The sequence below is a fragment of the Nuphar pumila genome, chromosome 1 (genome assembly GCF_984573655.1).
Source record: "Nuphar pumila chromosome 1, dmNupPumi1.hap1.1, whole genome shotgun sequence".
Lineage (NCBI taxonomy): Eukaryota > Viridiplantae > Streptophyta > Magnoliopsida > Nymphaeales > Nymphaeaceae > Nuphar > Nuphar pumila.
In genome coordinates, this window is record NC_143249.1 from 5329019 (window position 1) to 5349928 (window position 20910).

Genomic DNA, 20910 nt, shown 5'->3' on the forward strand with positions numbered 1-20910 from the left:
GCAGCGAAGAAGGTCATGCGCTATTTACAAGGAACGAAAGACTATATGTTGATCTACAGGAAAGCTGACCACCTAGAGGTCGTTGGATACTCTGATGCGGACTTAGGAGGGTGTATTGACAGTATAAAATCCACTACTGGATACATTTTCCTTCTAGCGGGTGGTGCTGTCTCATGGAGAAGCAGAAAGCAGTCTACCACTGCTGCTCATACCATGGAGGCGGAATTTATTGCTCTATACGAGACTTCGTCACAGGCCATTTGGATAAGAAACTTCATTATGGGTCTTGGTATAGTGGACTCTATTGAGAGACCACTAAAGATCTTTTGTGATAATGAAGCAGCCGTGTCTTTTTCAAATAACAACAAGAGCTCAACATCGTGTAGACACATGGAGTTAAAATATTTTGTTGTTAAAGAAAGGACTGAGAATCATCTGGTATGTATTGATACAATTGGGACGAAGGAAATGACTACGGATCCCCTTACTAAAGGGCTAGCACCGGGATTGTATTCCCAACATGTAAAGGGGATGGGTCTTTTTGATTCCTTCTGATGTATGACAATACATTATGTAATCACATTTGTGTTTATGTTTTGATTCTCTAAAGTTTTGTGTTATTGTTGATTTTGCATAAAGAATCTCTCATATGAGTTAAAGAGAATAGCAGAATAACAATATTAAAGGACCAATAGAATAGGTGAGAGACCAACCTATTCATAAAGGTAATTACTTTACATGCCTAAGCACTGAAGGTGAATTGTAGTGTAGTACAAGAAAATATGACATTTCATAAAGGGGTGTTCATATCCTTGACTCATACGATTTATCCTTGTGATAAAGGGTGGCATGTGAACCTACATGAAGAATTAAATTGAGATAACGGTATACACCTCGATTTAGTACACTTTTGGTGTCAATGGGTCAAGTGGGAAAATGTTGGACATTTTGGGTTTTACGGGTCTAACCCGCAGTCTGACCCGGTTTGACACAACCATTAGTGGGTCAAGTAACTGGCCAAGTAATGGAGATAGTGGGTGGGAGTTACGTGAATGTGGAGAGACCACATTCACGTAACTGCCTAATCTCCCATTACAAATAAGGGGTTAGGGGCTACTGGGATGATGAGTGACTTGTAGCTGTTTCCCTGCCCAAATTCTGCTCCGCATTCGGACACTGCGGAAAGGGTCCTGCTCACCGTCGACATAAGGCCTGGGCTCATTGTGGGCGTCGACCGGCTGAGGAGAACGCCGAATCACCTACACGATCAATGGCGAATCAAGGTACGCTCCCTGTCTATTTGTTTTCACAGGGGTATCGCCAACAAGTTTCTCATATTTCTCGTACGCCTCACTCTGCGTGGAGGGTAAGAGGCCGAAGCCAGGGTATAGAAGGGTGAATTCAGAGGGTAGAAGGGTGTGTTCAAGGTGTAGAGAGGGGTGAGGTCAGAGTGTAGATAAGCTCTCTGCCATATTGAGTGCTTGACGACAAGTCCGAAGAAATCTTTTCTACTAAAATTTCTGCGTCTTAGAGGCTACCATTGCATGCAGCCTCATTAGCCATATTTGATGTTGCAAGTTGCTTTTTGCTATGGGTCTGCCTGAGCTGGAAACCATAAGTTGGATGACCCTTTTATCCATAATAAAGGCAATCCTTTAACTCCCACAAACACATCTAACCATGGTGAATCCTATGGCATATCTGGCATTTCACCCCATCACCAAACCCTTCTTGGTTGGCGTTCCCATGGACCAACTGTTGAACCTGATGTTCTACATTTTGTATGGCTTTTTCTTGTTCCATAACCTAAGTCAGGGCATTCAGTGCCTCAACCATATCATCGTACGACATCTATTTAAAAGGATTCATAGCATTTTCAAGTTTCATAACATAAATTGTTATCACTAAAAAATATTTTAAGGTAAGAATACTGACAGTGCCATGTTGGATGCAAGTCAAAATTTGAACCAAAAGTTTTAGATCAGGGCTCTAATACCAATCCTGTAACGCCCCAAAATTCTTAACCCGAAAGCTTAGAGGAATGATGACATTCCCCTATGGTTTGAAATAAAACTGAATGAGTTTGGGTTTGGATTCTATTTAGACCCAAACCAAATAGTTTTTTTGGGGGGGTAGGTTTTGGATTTGGTGAGACCCATTTGGGTCTCATCAAATACAATATATAGATATATGTATATATATTACTATACATAAATTAGATTTATTTGGGCCCTAAATGGACCCAAATTCATGGGATCTGTTTAGGGCTCAAATAGATCCATTCACTTATTTATTTAGTAGGATCATTTGGGTCTCCAAGTGGGTCCAACAATCTATCCCTCTTAGTGGGATCCATTTGAGTTTTCAAATGGATCCAATTTATCTTTTTATTTAGTGGAATCCATTTGGGTTTCTAAATGGATCCACAACACTTCTTATTTAGCAGGATCCACTTAGTTTTCAAATGGATATCAAAATTATCTTTTTATTTTGTGATATCCATTTGGGTTTCCAAATGGATATTTAGCAGGATCCATTTGAGTTTTTAAATGGATCAAAATTATCTTTTTATTCTATGGGATCCATTCAAGTTTTCAAATAGCTCCAAAAATACCTTTTATTTAGTGAAATCCATTTAAGTTGTCAAATGAATCCAAACTATTTGTTTCTTATTGGGATCCATTTGGGTCTTGCAAATGGATCCAAATTTCTTCTAAGTTCGATTTAAACCCTAATATGGGGTCTAAACCTTACTCAAATCTAACTGGGTTGACCTAACTCATTTAGAGATCAAAATAATGTGGATCAGAATCTTGTAAGCCAATAGAGGTATGTTTGAGTTTATATCTTCTCCCTAAATCCATAATATATTTTAAGATCCAGTATGTTTCAAGTGGATATTCTGAACTTGGTTCTGTTGTGGGTTATTTTTTCTGGATCCCTTATCGAGATCCAAATCCAAATACTGCTTTGAAAAAAAATCTAGATTGCAAAATAGTAACGATAATCATAGATTGCATAATTATTCGAAGTCCATAATTAAGATCCATATTGGACACATAAATCCCTCAAGCTTATATATTAAAAATAATCACGAAAATTATTACACTTCACTTGGTGACATTTACAAGTCACCTCACATTTAATTATCCTTAATCCTCTAACTTTTTTTTATTCTTCAAAAAAAAAATGAAAAAAAAACTTCTATTGCCCCAACAACCCTTCTCTTTATCTTGCTCTTGAGCAATAATATCTTAAAAATGATTTGAAATTTGTTAAATAAACTAAACTAAAAGCATAAATTTAGAATATAGAATGTATGGACAATATAGCAAAAAAGACTATTTTAATTATTGTAGATTGAAGTGATTAAAAAAAATAGATTGAACAACTGTGAAAAGTAAAATGGCTCATCTAAAGAAAGATAAATTGCTTTTGGGGGTGCATTCTTCTTGTGTAAAGGCAGTATCAAAAGACTATGATAATAAATTGAAAATTCTTGCTTGGTGGTTAAAAAATCTGCTATTTAAATGCCATTTCAATAGTTTATTTGCAAAAAGAGTTTCAATTTTTTTTATTCCCATAAATCTGAGTTTGTAAATTCATCCGTTGTCCATCCAAACCAAAGATTGGCCTTTCATGATCATGAAAAACTTGACAATCCAAAATATTGTCAATATCGGAATCGGTGTTGTCTAGCCAATGATTCAGGTGAATCGGCAGGTACCGATTCTCAAGTGAATCATTCTGAATTAGCCAAAAAATAATTCAAAAATATTATGTATCAATTAGAACGTGACACATGTTAAAGACATTAAAATAATATTTTAAAATTTAAATTTAAATTTAATCTATTTTTTATATTTATTAAAAATAGCCTATTCAGGTTAGTATCATATCAATTTTCTGGCGGTATGATACATATCGGCCTATTCGAGCCTATAGGCACCAGCAGTGACACCATTGATCCAAACAAGAGAGAGAGTGAGCGTATCCAAGGTCACATGTATAAATAATATCTTTGTTTTTGGAAACATTGCTAAATGTTAGATATTTTAGTCAGGGATGAGTCTTTTGGTGGCATGTGCATACAATGTCAATGACTCAATTTGCTGCCTTGAGTTGTGGGTTTTTTTTACTAAAAAAGATATTTTTTTTTAAGTTGTAAAAATTTGGTGCATTTAATGTCATTGATTTTTTAATCACTAAAAATACTTGTTTAAAAAAACATTAGATTTTGGTGATTCAAAAGTCATTTCCTTCATTGTTCGTGTGATTGCTCCTCGAGAAAAAGATTCTACTCCCTCACATGTTCATCCATCCCCGCTCATTGTCGAGTCAAAAACATATTTCTTCCTTCAAGTTGTGCCATCATCATTCACCTTGTTTTTTGAACCTGCAATGCTCTATTCCTTCACTAGCTTGGATCCACGCTCTAGGAGGCCCAAACCGATAGAACTGATCCTCTGGGAGTCAGGTTCTATTATTCGGTATCAGAGCAGACGTTCTCAAGAAGCCATATTGACCAGTCAGACTGCATTGAGCAATGCAACAAGGGCCCCATGTTCTTCTCAATTTCTGTGCAATAATTTCAATATTTGTATAGCCTTTTTTTTTGTGCCACATTTAGGTACCCGTACATGTTCTTTGATTCCCAAACTTCTAAATTAAATTTTGAATCTTTAAAATTAGACATCTAGTGATCTAGATCCAACTTTTGAAAGTCAAGACAAATTTATGCATGTTCTTAGGAAAGATCGATACAGGCCTACATCCGAGTTCAATTTTAAAAATTTATGTTTCTATAATTAGACAACCTTAAAAATTTTAAAAAAAAACTATGTTTTGCATACTTGATACCCCAAACTAGACGACTAAACAAGAGTCTCCCTTAAACCCTATCCTACCCCTCTGCACTATCAGAACTTGAGACCGACACCATCCTGTCCTGCAGGCAGGTAGCACTTGACTTGGAGGGTGCAGTCAAGATGGATTCATTGTGGTGCAAGATAGACGATTCAATTGACAAGTGGAATAGTAGGATAACAACAAACCTTCACTATCTCCTAGAGTCATTAAACGAACTTGTTATGGTGGCTGAGTTTGCTCTATATCTCAATCAATGAGCCCTCTTAGGAGCATCATAGAAAAGTGAATGAATACGCTCAAAAGACACTTGAGTTGTTGCAAGCATGAATCAATGCTCAATTCAGAACCACTGAATTGGAGAGTCTATAGGATGTTAGATATGAACTCCAGTGGGTGCAGATGTATAACGGGTCTCTCTAGTAGACTGTGATGACAAAAATCTTGAAGGATGTTAGGTTGAATCTGACAGCATTATACGATGAGCTCAAGAGCAGGCTCCGACGCTGATCCCAACCAGCGCCACCCAAGAAAGTTGACCTTCCAATCGAGCCACCCTGGTCACCTCCTCCTTGTTCTTCTTCTCAGTTAACCTCGAAGGGAGCCGATCAAACCCCTCAACCTACTCAAACCCAAGCAGTTAAAACTCAATCGAGACCCAATACAAACACCCTTTTCTTAGAACTCATTCAAGACCCTTCTCAAGACTCAAACCCATGCAGTTAAACCTCAATCGAGACCTAATATAAACATCTTTTTCTTAATACCATCCAAGACCCTTCTCAAAACTCAATTTAAAATTCAAGAAGATTTAGATCCCATCTCATGTCTTGAATTCAAATCTTCTATATTGAGCCCTCCTAAACCTACTATAAACTTTCATATCTGCAAACCATAGAATCATCATAAACTTGAGTTTGTCAAATCCAATCCCAAACCATTTTCATGTTCAATTTTCTAACCAAACCCAAACCCAAACCCATATTATCCAACCTAAAGGTGCTCGACATCTTAACTCATTTGGACCTGACACCTTCAAAATGGATCTATATTTCATCTAAATCAATCGCCCTAGATCGGTTTGACCTGTTCTCCTTTGGAGGTCTCTCACATGTCTTTGGTTGGATGAGAAAGAATCTTTATGGCTTTAGTACACATGTTGAAATAGGTTGTGCTTGGTTAATTCAGATTATAGAGCAGCCCCAAGATCCGATTTCATATTATGAACCTATAACCAACAAGGTAGAACATGATTGAAAAAAAAGGTGGAGGATCGAACAATAACTCATTGCCCAGAGTTCTTGAGGTCAAGACGAGTTTGAGATGAGTAATTTGTTAGAGGCCCTTTCTTGCTCTGGTTGAACTATCTAGATCCACTCAGCTAAACATTGTGGATGAGAGAGAAAGAAAGCTTCTCGGGATTCTTCCAAAGTGAGATGCCCCTGGAGAATCCTTCAAGATTCCCACTTACCCCAGGACACTCTAAGAGAGAGTAGGATGCCCCCTCAAATCTCATGTAGGGAGAGAGACTGAGAACGTGTAGTTTTATCTTAATCTCTTATTTTTTTCTCTAAATAATCGTCTAAGTTCTTTTAATTTTCAATGAAATTGATAGTTATACAAACAATTTTAATGTTTTTAAAGATTTTGCGATTAAAAAAACTAAATATTACGTTCTATTCGCAGCCGAGGGTGTTCTCGTCCTTTTGGGATCAAGAAAAGCACTCTGTCTAAAGACGAATCTGGCTTTTGACTTTACTAAATATCTAAAATAACGTCGACATTAAAGTTTATGGTCCATGGTTACTGACAATCATTTCCTCACCACAATGGGCGTTTTAACTTTTAACCGCTTCACTATCCTTAAGCCCTTTTTCGTCCTTGACTAGAATTCTAAAGGGCATATTAATAAATTTTGCTTACCGCCCAGCGTCCAGACCGTAGAAAAGCGACATCCAACGAAACGAAGCGAGGTTAGGGTTTGCAGTTTGGCAGCGTTGTATCGGAGAGTCCGTGTTTGTGACGACGGGAGAAATTAGGGTTAGGGTTTCGACCATTCAGACTCTCCCTAGAGGTAAACTTCCCCCAAAATTTCGCCCTTTTTTATTTTCTTTCTTGCTCCTGTTTTTGTAACCTCTCTTTCCTCATCGTTTGTATCGCTTTTTTCTTGTTAGATGTCAAGAAATTTCCGGTTAAGATGAAACCTGGGTTTTTGTTCTACAATTTTTCTTCCTTTTTTTGGGGAAAATTTATCGAGAAATGATTGCTCGTTCTTTTTCCCCAATTTTTTGGGGTTATTGGATGGTGGATGGTTGTTCTTTTACGACGGCAGTGAAACTATGTATTGGTAGTGTTTTTTTTTCTTTTTTTCTGGAACGAAGATGTTGATTTCGAACCCTTCTTGGTCATCGAAACGTAGGGGAGATGAGATTTCATGATGAGGGAGCGATTGATTCATTCTGAAAAGGGGAAAAAATATCTATGTTCAAGGAAGTTGAGAATGCTAAAGAGTTATAGTGAGAAACCGTGTCGAAGGGTGGAGATAAGTAGGGGTATGAAGACGATGTTATTCTCAGGTGTCGGCGGGTTAGCTGAATACAGATGAACTTGGCCGTTGTAGGAGTCGGTCCCCGTAACTAAGGAGCGCATAGCCACATAGTTAGACGCTCAAAAGTCATAAGACAATGCATTTACCATTGAGTTGGAGGAGAAATGAAGCAGACTCAAATTCATTATATGAGCTGTGTCAAGTGATACTTGCGAAGTTGAGTTGAATAATTTAGAACTAGGGCATGCATATATATCTGGGCATTCGCAGATGCACGTGGACGTACCCGCATTATATCTTATTATGGTGGAGATTACCGTATTTATCTGTATGTATATATTAGCCCTAGTGGATCAAGCTTTTCTGTTTAACTAATTGAGTATTCAAGTTCATGTTGCAATTTAGGTTACGGGCTGAGCTTGAGTTCTTAGCTTGTTTTCCAGCTTCAATAAAAATGCTGCATGGGGAAAACATTGGCATGTTAAGATTGTATTTTAGTTTTGTGAACTCCAAATATGAAAAAGAAAGAATCAAAGAAAGCTGAACGGACATTAGATATCATTGTAATTTTATTGGAGATTGTTATATGGAACCAACATCGTGTACCAGTTCTATTCCCTCACTTTAAATAGAAGAAAAGGAAAATAAATCTAAGAAGGTATTTATACCAGTTATATTCCCTCACTTCTGAAACAATAGTGGTTCTTCCATTGACACCAATCCTATCTGTTTGATTCCCTTTACTGAATACTTATTTGAACAAGGATCTATAAAATAACTTTTCGCTCTGGCAGGAACTGACCAAGAATGTTAATTCTTTTGTCATGTTGAAACTTATCTATCTCAATTGATAAATAGCTTTTCAATAAAATCTTGAAACAAGGCCTTCAATTCTGATTTTTGACCTTCTGTGCTGTCTTAAAAAATGAAATTGTTATTAATTTTTTCTTTGAGTGTAAAAAATATCCTTTTGTTTAGTTGTTGAAAAATAATGAATAAATTGCAAACTTTAACTTTTATTCTTGTTAGGTTCATATTTATGGTGTTGGGAGTTGGGCCTTGTGTCCAGAAAAAGTTATCTTCTCATCTGTCAAGCTTTTTGTCCAAATTTTGATTATTGGACATCCTCTCAACACACAAATTTGAGGTAATGGAAACCAGGTGGAATCAACCACAAATTTAACATAAACCATTTGGAATTACCCACAAATTTGATGTAATGGACACCAGTTGAAATAAATTCGCAAAGTTGATCTGATAGGAATCTTGGAATACCCTATTATTTCCAAATGTGGAACTGTTACACCAGTTAGCTGCTAAGCAATCATATATGTGCCACAGAGGACTCGGATAGAGAGGGGCAATGGACCTGAATTAACCGACTTTCTCTCCTTGTTTCACCACTCCATGATTTTACCAGTGTAGAGCTGTCTATCTTGTTCTTCTTGTCGATCTTGGTAAAGCCCATGACATAGTAGATTGTGGATTGGCTGATTTCTTTCTTAGATTCTAGAGACATGGGCTTCAAACCAAACTGATGTTTAAATTGTGACTTGTTATGCCTTTGTATTATTTTCTATTTGTAATGAAATATGCGAAAATACAAAAGAAGGGCCTCTAAGGGCTTACAAGATCATAAACACAAAGTGCACATACACAACACAAGTCCAACTAAGGGACAATACAAGAGCACAAAGGCACTACACACGCACTAAGTGCATTCAAGACAACAATGAATTTAAAAGAGGAACACAAGAACATAAAAAATAAATATTTTATTGAGCATAAATGCTTAAGAGAAGCATTGAAGGACAAGAGGGAAGTTCACCCCTATTTATACACAAGAGGTAGTCTCAAATAGAGTTGTTGGACTGATCCAACAGGTCTATTGAGTAGTCAACTCTATATTGACTAGTCAAAAACAACAACAACCAACAACTCTATTTGGTCTTTTTGACCAAATTGTCTCTATAAAAACAGAAAAGGACAAAAAGATCAAAATAAAGTAAAAGTACTAATTGTTATATATATATATGTTAGGTTAGTATCTAACTAGTAAATAGTCTAACTAGGTTAGTTTTCTTTTGTTTATTTTTTAGTTTCTTGTCAGCCAAAAGGGGCATTGGAGAGAGATCCCAAGGACTCTATTGGAGCCATTGGGATCTCTCCCAACGTCTCTTTTGAGAGACCTTTGGCTGTGTATAAATAGGGATGGAACCCCCTCTCATTTGTAAGCCTTATTATATGGATTTACATCAATAAGAATATTATTTTTTTATCTCTTGTTCTTGTGCCTTTTAGAGTGGGTGTTTGTGAGTGAACCCATTTGTGGTTCTTTGTGTGCTTTTGTTTGTATTTCGGTGGAACTCTTTTGAGTGTCCACTTTTGGTGATTTAAGTGGATATCTACGGAGGAACTCATTCCTTTACATGGTATCAGAGCTTGGTAATCAATTTTTTTGTACACTGGGAAGCGTGCCACTCAAACTTTGAAAGTGTTGAAGCTCTTTTGCAATTTCTATTTGAAGTGCTCGTGATTGATGGCGTTTGCTTGGTGGTAGAGTGCTCGTGACTTCCACCTTTACTCTCGTTCTTTTGTCTCCTCTTTCTCTAACCTCTCTCTATTATTTTCTTTTGTTTTACTCTTGTAAAAATGGATGACAATGAAAATGTTACTATAAAACCCACTAAGCTCAATGATTCAAACTATGTAACATGAGCTTCAATTATGAAACACCTTATATGGGAAAAAGGATTGTAGGAACTAGTAGATGAGACCGATCTGAAACTCAAGCTAATCTTCACCAAATAGAAGGAGAGAAAGAGGTAGCCAGTGTTATTAAAAACGCGCCTCAAGGCGCAAAAAGCGCGGCTCGCCTCAAGGCGAGGGCCTTTGTGCCTTGAGGCGTAGCATAAAAGCGTAAATGCCCTGAGGCGTACGCTTCATACGCTTTGAGGCGTACGTCTCGAGGCGAAGCACACCTCAAATTTTTAGTCAAATTGGGGTCAAGACCCCCATTTGACCAAAAATTATGGTTAAATATTAGGGCCCCCGACTTAGGGTCGGGGGCCCTCATTCTGTCAGCCTCGTCTCTCACTCACTCTCTCCCACCTCTCGCTTGTCTTGGTCTCTCACTCACTCTCTCCAACTTCTCGCTCGTCTCCCACATCTTTACTTATCTCTCACTCACTCAGTTGCTCGTCTCTCACTTAGTCGCTCGTCTCTCACTCACTCGCTCGTCTAGGTCTCTCCCACCTCTCCAAGAAAAACTCTCAATCAGGCTCCACAACTCATCAGGTACTAGTACTTCAATGGGCATGGGTCAGACTAGTTTTGGATTTGACCAATCAAACCCAATCCATTACCTATTTTATCCATTTTAATTGGCATATAGGGTTGTTTTTATTCATTATTGTATGGTGCTTGATACACACAAACACACATGCATGTATACCTATTTTTTCTCAAACAAAAAAAATACACGCATGCGCACATACACACATAGCTATGTCGTACCCCTATACCCCATACTTTTGTAAATTCTGATGTTGTACCCTATGTGCCCACACCTGCATCCATACCCAGTTGTACCTATGTGACAATTTATAGATTCAACGAGATTTCATTAGAAAAAAGTGAACAAGAAGCTCTTTGCAGCTTGAATCAACCTTTATCTATTATTTCGTATTAATAGATGAATTCTGGCCCTTATGTTGACAAGCTACTTTTAGTGAATGCTAGTGGCAAAAAGTTAACACACTACATTTGAATAATAAAGTTACCCAATTTTTTAATTGTTTGATATTAAGTTTTTTATTGAATATTCTTATATGTTAGCGTATATATGTGCTTTACCCTCATTTTGAAGAGTTGGACAAATATATTAACGTTTGGTTGTTAATGCTAACATGCATTTTCTAATTATGACATGATGTTGTTAATGCTAATATGCATTTCGTTGTTAATTTTTATTGAATAAATGCTCATATTTTATTTCTTAGATACTTACGTAGATCAACTTGTTGCATTAATGTTACTTTTACATGTTAATCTCATATTCTGTCAACATTTATTTGAGATTTTTTATTTCTTGTTGGTTATTGCTTCATCAATAAAACACTATTTATTTATTTATAATTTTAGATATTTTTTATAGTTTTTTTAAGTTTTCAATTTTTTTGAGGCTTACACTTTACGCCTCGCCTCAGATTTTGGTGGACCACCTCGCTACACCTCAACGCTTTTCACAACACAGCAAAGCTTAAGTTTCATTATTTCACAATTTGGTCAAACACCAATTCAAGAATGATATTTCCATCTTTCACACTGATTCAGGGGAGAATTTTTATCAAAAGAATTTCAAGACCTAAATTTAAATGTTATCACATAAAAAATCTTGTCCTTACACCCCTCAACAAAATGACTTGGCCGAAAGATATCATAGGCATATTATAGAAACAACAAAAACTTTGCTTATCACAAACCAAATACCCAAAGAATTTTGGGTTGAAGCCACATTACCTGATAAAAATGACAAGCTCTCTCCCTGTGCTATTCCTTGTCTTTTTTTAGAATATGCAAATAATAAAATAGGCTATAGATATTTTGATGTTAAAAATAAAAGGCTATATGTTTTAAGAAATGTGTCCTTTTTAGACAAAGAAAGTTTCTTTGAAATTGAGAAAACTATGGAAATAACTGGGTATTCTTTTTCGTTGGATCTAATTCCTAAGATTAAGGTTGCATCCAATATTCCAGGCACATCCATGTGCTCTTAAAAAATATACCAATAATGAAAAACATTTAGAAACACAAACTAAAAGATTGTCTAGAGTATCAAAACCCCCTGGGAAATGTGTCCTATCAGTCTTTTTCACCGAAGTATCAAGCCTATATTGCGTTGATACATTCCTATATATAACCCTCTAACTATGCTGAATCAATGGAACATCCTGAATGGGTAAAAGCAATGAGAGTAGAATTAGACGCCTTAGAAAAAATAAATACTTCGACTATCCAAGATATTCTTTCAGAAAAGAAACCTATAGGGTGTCGATGGGTATATAAGATTAAAACCAAGAGTGATGAAACTCTGCAAAGGTACATAGCCAGATTAGCTGCCAAGAGATACTTTCAGGAGTATGAAATAGATTACGAGAAAACCTTTGCACCGGTTGCTAGAATGACCACTGTTAGAACCTTAGTAGCTCTTGCATCTACGAAGAAATGTCTTATATATAAAATGGAATTAAGAATACATTTCTTAATGAAAACTTAGTTGAGGAAGAGTATATGGAAACACCGCTTGATATAATTATTCTTAAAGGAAAAACTCTTCATTTAGATAAGCTGATAAGGTCCTGTATGGTCTTAAACAAGCACCAAAGGCTTGGTATGACAGGTTTAGTAAAGTTGTGCTTGATGTTAGATTTCAATCTTGTCTGACTTACACATCTTTGTTTGTTAAGATTTTTGATGTATGCATTATTATAATTCTCCTCTACGTGGATCATCATAGGAAGTGATAAACAGGGAGTTGAACACATTAAAGGGCTTCTTATAACACATTTTGAAATGACAGATTTGGGGTTCTTAAAATATTTTCTTGGTATAGATGTTGCTTATTCTTCTAAAGGTTATCTGTTGACTCCATCTAAATTTACTTTAGATATTGTTATCAGGTCTGGTATCTCTAATGATAATAAGGTTAACACTCCTGAAGTTGTCAAATTCAAAATGAAGATTGATGATGGAGAACCACTCAAAAACCCAACACCTTACAGATAACTTGTTGGGGCACTGTCATATCTCTCGATTATAAGGCTTGACATTGCACATGCAGTTCACACAACCAACCGATTTCAACATGCTCCCACCATTGTTCTTATGAGAGCAGTTTTGCGTATTATTAGATATATCATGTCACACAGAGCACCACACCCACATCACACCCTCACCCAGGCGGGTGCGACACTTGGACACAACTTCCTTTGTGTTAGGTGAAGTCAACCACACTGAAGTCCATTTTTATCCAAAAGTAGATTCAGGTAATCCTAATCAAGTCCATTTTTATCTATATTATATATATAAATACATAAATGCACACACATACACAGTGTTAACTTAAAACTGTTAAAAATTATATATATATAACCTCCTCGCACCCCGTGCCTAAGCTTTTTTAAAGTGCCACATCCACACATCCACACCTGTACCCGTACCCATACCCATACTCGCATTCACACCCGCACCTTATAAAAACTTTTTTTTTGAGGACTTTTTTTGTCTGTTTCTTTCTCTTTAGATTTACTTGCTTATACTGATATTGACTGGGGAGATGATCCAATTAATCGACATTCAACCACTGGTTTTCGTGTATTTTTAGTTGACTCGTTGATTTCATGGAGGTACAAGAAGCAATAAAAAGTTTTTTTCTCTTCAACCGAAGCAGAATATCGAGCCATGGCTACAACTACTATAGAGGTGGTCTGGCTAAGGAGATTGCTGTTGATATGGGCGTTCAAAGTACAGGAGCATCACTAATGTGTTGTGACAACAAAAGTTTTATCTACATTGCCTGCAACCGGTCTTTCCTCGAACGAACCAAACATATTGAGATGGATTGTCACTATGTAATAGAGGAATATCTACATGGCACTATTGTTCTTCCCTATGTTACTTCAAAATATCAATTTGCATTGACAGACTTTTTTACCAAACCTCTTGTTGCTCTGAGGTTTCACTTTCTCAAGTACAAACTTTCGGTTATTCAACCGTAAGTTTGAGGGAGAGTGTTAAAAATGTAAATGGATATATATATATATAAGGTTAGTATCTAACTAGTAAATAGTCTAATTAGGTTAATTTTCTTTTGTTTATTTTTCTTTAGTTTCTTGTCAGCCAAAAGGGGCATTGGAGAGAGAGCCCAACGTTTCTATTGGAGCCGTTGGGATCTCTCCCAACGTCTCTTTTGAGAGACCTTTGGCTGTGTATAAATAAGGATGGAACCCCCTCTCATTTGTAAGCTTTATTATATGGATTTACATCAATAATAATATTATTTGTTTATCTCTTGTTTTGTGCCTTTTAAAGTGGGTGTTTGTGAGTGAACCCATTTGTGGTTCTTTGTTTGCTTTTATTGGTATTTCGGTGGAACTCTTTTGAGTGTCCACTTTTGGTGATTTAAGTGGATATCTACGGAGGAACTCATTTCTTTACACTAATGTGCCCCCAATGGGCACAACCTATTAAGAGATGAAATGACCAAAACACCCTTAATGGGTATTTACCTATTACATCATTATAAATATATATATGTATATACACATATGTGTATATATATCTATATATGTGAATACATATACATACAACTTAATACTCTCTCTCAAACTTACGGTGTGATATACCGAAAGTTTGGAAATACAAAAAAGAATCAATGGGAACGATTCAAATCTTCAAGTGTCTTCAATGGAAATCTCCATCTTTATGATATATCATAATTTTGAAAATACAAGTCTTCAAATGTCTTTGGCGATCATCCCCAAGCTCGTTCATCGACTATCTCCATCTTCACGATGCATCGAAGATATTTCTTTCTCAATCCATCACATCTTTAAGAACTTGTAAAGAGAATAAAACAAAGGTCTCAACTATACAAAAGAAGGTATTCTAACCAAGTAGTTCTGAAGTTTCAAAACAAATATATATATATATATATATTGATTTAGAATAATACTCAAGTAGAATTTTTCAAACAAAGTAGCAATAATTTTTAGACAATGATTAAGAAAGATAAGACGAGCATACCTCAAAAGAGAATTTTTTATGAAATCAATTTTAGACAATCATAAAACCCAAAATCAACATATTTTTCAAGAAAACATAAATATTGATCGTAAGGGAATTTAATCACTAAAGAACATATAAAATATCAAGAAGAGACAAACATTCATGTATTAATAATATTCCAAATTTTTATAAAAATATGTCAAATAAAACAAATCATCAATTTATACTAAAAACAACATGCATATAAAGTATACCACTTCAAAAAACGAACCCTCAAGAAAAGAGGAGTTAATTAAATTTATTCATACAACAATGTGAATAAGATAATCAATATGAAACATATATATATATAGGCTCTCATTCATTATTATGTGCAATATTTTTAATGCACATAATAATGAATGAGAGCCATATCATAAATCACGACACGTTTGAATTCATTCACACAACCTAGAAAGGGTTTAAGTACATGGAACCAAATAACAATCTTTGAAACATATATATATATATATATATTTACATATATGTTATCAATGAAATATATGAAATTTTATCGATAAACATTTTTTCATACAAAGAAGAAACAAATAGTAAAAGTTTAGAAATTTCATGTAGAGATTTTAAAAATCTCACAAATATCAAGAAATGATATTTTATAAATCTCAACAATAGTTCGACCACTGCAAGCAATCACCTCACTAGACGTCTAAACCAGGGTTACCGAAAGCGCCATAGTACATGATGAATCGCAAAATGTGGCACTTTTGAAACGTGCTACGAAGTGGCAAAAAAATTGGGAAGCGTGCTTTCCCCTATTTTTTTTTTATTTTTTGTGTTTTTTTTTTATTTTTCTTACTTTTTTTTTCTTTTTTTGCTTCCCCCTCATTCGCTCCCTAGGTCGCTTTCGAGACGATTCGTGGTTCGCTTCTAAGTTGTCCCACACTCCTTGCTTCCTAAAATTTTGGAACTGCCTTGCTTTCTCCGGTCTAAACCTCAAAATTCAAGTGTATCAGAATCACAATGCCACTTATGGGCTAACCAACACACAAAAAGTGTGAATAATCGATGGGTGCATGTAACTCACCACATTACCAAAACATCTCTTGTCTACATAAAATGACACTTAAATAAGAGACAAACCTCAATATTCAAGTGTATCAACTATTAGAACAAAAGCATAATACAAACACACAAAAAGTGTGAATAACCAACGGGTGCACATATCTTACCACAAAATAACATCTCTTGTCTATATAAAATGATAATTAAATAAGAGACAAACCTCAATATTCAAGTGTAATACAAACACACAAAAGATGTGAATAACCGATAGGTGCATATAACTTACCACAAAATAATATCTCTTGTCTACATAAAATGACACTTAAATAAGAGGCATAATATGATAGAACACACAAGATTATAGTGCTTGTAATGAAAACAAACTAATGTCACTAAGAAGAATAAATATATAGATTTTAACAATCTTTTGAAACACCATGGTTTCAAAAATAGATAGCCATCATAGATAAACATGATTGGAAGCATTCAACTTAATAATAGTGGCCAAATAAACAAATGGGTGATACGACACACTCATAGAACCAAAGATCAAACAACCGTCATTTAGAGTCGAACTATAAGCCAACAATCTAAACGGACAAAAAATGAGGTGCGCACAAGTCACCCCAATAAACATCTCTTGTTCAACAAAGCCAACATGGATATAGAGGTTAATAAACTATCAATCAAATCCCAAACAAGTGACAACACACCACTCATTATCCTTGAGAATCTAGACTGATAAGATGACATGAGGTGCAGAGATAACTCGGTTCGACAACTAACCTTGCTCCAATAACAACAAGGCCAAAAGGAAATGAAATTTGTGATAAACAAAACAAATGTCATAAGAAGGCAATACATACTCACAAAAATCAATTTCCAAATAATAGTAACCAATTTGAAAAAACAAATTTTCAAATCAAATCCAATGAAGGTAGATAAAACCTTTGAATATAGTGCAATCATATGGACAACAAGATGTCAATTGATCATATGCATGGTCAATACAAGCAAGTCTACTATGAGACAATAAAGACTTACAATATTAAACAGGGCCAAAACATATATAGAGATTCTCAAAGAACCATATAGGAAACCACGCAAAGAGATCAAAATTTATGTATATGCAATAATCTTAATAACTTAAAGCCACATGTCCTGTACAAAAGCTATGAAGAATCACATGAGATATGTATACAAACACATTTAAGCATATATGCAAGTGAATAACTCCAATGCAAGATATATATGAAAAGTAACATATGATACATGGCATAATTATCCAGAAGGGATGATCACAAGGGCCACAAAAGGACTAACAATAACACAACTGCTTTTAATAATTTTAAAAACATTAATGCTCAACACCTTATGCATAAGGATCATATATCAATATAAAAAACATTTATTCAAATTTAAAAAATAACGGAGTATCCATGTTCACTAAGATCCTAACCACATAATTTTTTTTAATATTTCATAAAATATTTTATGTTTCACATGACAATACATCACATTAAAATCTCATAAAACATACTTGTGAATGACACACCAAACCATTTTTAAAATAAATATTTTAAATTATTTTAAAGTATTTGGCAAATTTTAAAAAACAAACAAATTTTAATATAAAAATAAATACAAACATGATTTGATATTTATGACCATGAAGTGTTTGAATAAAGCATCTAAATGCCAACAACACATGCTTAATTTTACTAGATCATACACATGTAAAACAAGTTTAAAAATCTAAGATTCAAACTAGATCTCATGAAAGCATACACATATATCATTTCACAAGATCAAACAAGTTTTATAAACCTTATAAAACATTTAATAAGAATAAATCCAACAATAATTTTAAAAAACATTTAAAGATTTTAGTTTTTAACAAAAATAACGAATAACTTTTCAAAGATCAGGAAAATGAGTGCTTTCTCGTGCATAATGCATGAGATAAATAACTCAAGTAACACTAAATATTTAAGACACATACCGGGTCAAGATAAGGATCACAAACCTTCACAAAACACGAACTTGAACCAAAGAATATCAAGACCCAAAAGACAAAATGCCAGGAAATATTTCTTGGTTCTGATACCATGTAATGAAATATGCGAAAATACAAAATAAGAGATTCTAAGGGCTTACAAGATCATAAACACAAAGTGCACATGCACATCACAAGTCCAACTAAGGGACAATACAAGAGCACACAAACCTATGTCACATGGGTGCGGGGGTGCGACACTTTCAAAAAACTTGGGTGCGGGGCTGTGGCAAAAATATAAAAATTTATATATATATATATATATATATATATATATATATATATATATATATATATATAAAGTCCAAAAGTTGAACATAAATGACCCTAGGTGTGTTGACTGCACCCAGGGTCAGGTTGACCGCATCGGATGCGGGTGCGACGCAGGTGCGACACCTAGTTGCCGAGTCCCTGTGACATAGACACAGACACTACACAAGCACTAAGTACATTCAAGACTACAAAAAATTTAAAAGAGGAACACAAGAACATAAAAAATATATATTTTATTGAGCATGAATGCTTAAGAGAAGCATTGAAGAACAAGAGGGGGGTTCACACCTATTTATATACAAGAGGTAGTCTCAAGTAAAGCTATTCTAATGGACTGTTCCAAGTTCCAACAACTTTATTGAGTAGTCAATTCTATGCTGTCACACGAACTCTTCTAACAGGGCACCACACCCGCATCACACCTGCACCCAGACAGGTGCGACACTTGGACACAACTTCTTTTGTGTTAGGTGAAGTCAACCACACTAAGGTCCATTTCTATCCAAAAGTAGATTCAGTTAACTCTAATCAAGTCCATTTTATCTGTATTATATATATAAATACATAAATGCACACAAATACACAGTGTTAACCTATGTCACAGGGACTCGGCAAACCGGGTGCCGCACTCGTGTCGATGCGATGTGAGTGCGCATGCGGGTGCGGCACCCGGTGTGGTCAACCCGTCCCTGGGTGCGTTGACCGCACCCAGGGTCATTTGTGTCCATTTTTTTAAAATTTGTTCTGAGGGGGGTGTAATGCGAACCCAGAAAAAAAACAAGTTCACCAAAAAAGATGCGTTTGTCCCCAGGAAAAATCACAAAAAAATGGACGTTTCACGGACACCAACTTTAGGTTTCAAACAGAAAGCAAGAAAGAGGGGAAAAACTAGGAAGCGGAGAGAGATAGAGATGGAACCTGCTTCCCGACGAACTGTTGGAGGGATTCAGAAGGAGTTCTGGAAGAGGAACGCCTAGGGAGGAGAGGGGACACCAATGTGTCCATCAACGCTTGCACCGTCTCCTCCATGGGAGGCACCTCACGGCGCCACAACCCCATCATCCACTGTCTCACCCTCTTCTCTTTTCTCTGTTGAGAGAGCCTTGGGGTTTTGTTCCCAAACCCATTTTTTGGATTTTTTTTTAAATTTGCCCTATGAAATAGGCTGTGGAATTTAAAAAAAAATTCTGCTGACCGCGCAGCGGGACCCGCCCCTTGCTGGTTTTTTATTTTGATTTTGGCTTTGATAGCTTCTGTCTCTTTAGAGTTGCCTATTCCCTGATGAGGACTTCCAGATTCTTCACCTCTCCCCACCCCTTGCTGGATCCCAGGATAGTAGTTATTGCAGGTAGTAATGAGAGAATGAAAGGAGGGAACAATGGAAGCGTGAATGCCTGCTTGTTGCTGCTGCTCTTGTTTTATGAAGGCCATCATGGTACTTGTGTCCGCAACATCTGACGAGCTTTGTTGGCATCCCATGCTATTCCTGCCTCCAAACAATGAATTCACAACAGCGTTGGAAAACATACTGTTAACTTGGAAATGATGATCCATCTTCCTCAAAAATTAAAACCAAAATTCAAGAGACTTTTGAAGTCTTTATCCTTCAACCATCCGGATCTTTCTTCGTCAAGGATTTTCTCTCTCCATAATAAATGATAATGGTGGTGGTAGCCTTGGTGGCTATTATTTTTCACTTTTCTCCTCTACTAATTTCTCACACCTTGGTTCTATTTTAATTAATTTTGAAGATGGGATGGGGAATATCTGAGGCAATGGGACGAGGCCTAGAAAGATGGACGAGATGGGTGCTCTAGCCGTAGCCTGGTGTAGACCTCTCTTTTCCGCATGTCAAATCCAATAAATTTCTTTTAGTTGTCATCTAGACCGGAGATCTGTGTGAAACTGTATATGCAATGAAATTTGAAGAACCCTAAGCAGTGGCGCGGCAGTGGCGGTGGAGCCGTAGGCCTCGTGAAGACTCTCTTTCCAAAAAACCACATCAAACCTTTCACTTATATTTTTTTCTGTGATGTGAAGACTAGGGAGTTTCAGACATGATTGAATCATGACAGTCAGCAGAACGCAGCAGGCTGGGTCGATCACATTGCCAATCCCCTAGGTTCATCAATTTTGTCCAGTTGCGCCAAAGTACACAACAAGCAGAACGTGGGTAACAACAACAGTCTTCAAACAAACACCAGCAAAAAAAACTGGACCCTGCACCGCTGGACCTGCGCCGACCGCGCAGCGGGATCCGCGCCGGGGGAACCCTCGGACCCCCTTCTATATATATATATTATTTTTTTGCCGCCCC

The 20910-nt window shown here is 36.1% G+C and overlaps 1 protein-coding gene across 8 annotated transcripts in view; it reads left to right on the top strand.

Annotated features, from left to right (window-relative positions):
• The window catches only part of LOC149847772 (FRIGIDA-like protein 3), a 50900-nt gene that overhangs the window by 26423 nt on the left and 3567 nt on the right, over nucleotides 1-20910 (top strand). Inside the window, exons 1-2 of one of the 8 annotated variants that reach the window (XM_090000605.1) lie at nucleotides 6883-6940; nucleotides 8444-8561. The exons of 2 other annotated variants lie outside the window; for them this stretch is intronic. Coding sequence is in view for 1 of the 6 variants with exons in the window: in XM_090000092.1 (XP_089856218.1) it covers nucleotides 8444-8561 (118 nt within the window). In the remaining 5 variants the exon portion in view is untranslated. Of the gene's footprint in view, nucleotides 1-6805; nucleotides 6941-8443; nucleotides 8562-20910 lie in introns of those variants that run through there. 5 more of the 8 variants (XM_090000092.1, XM_090000169.1, XM_090000552.1 and 2 more) reach the window with 5 other exon arrangements.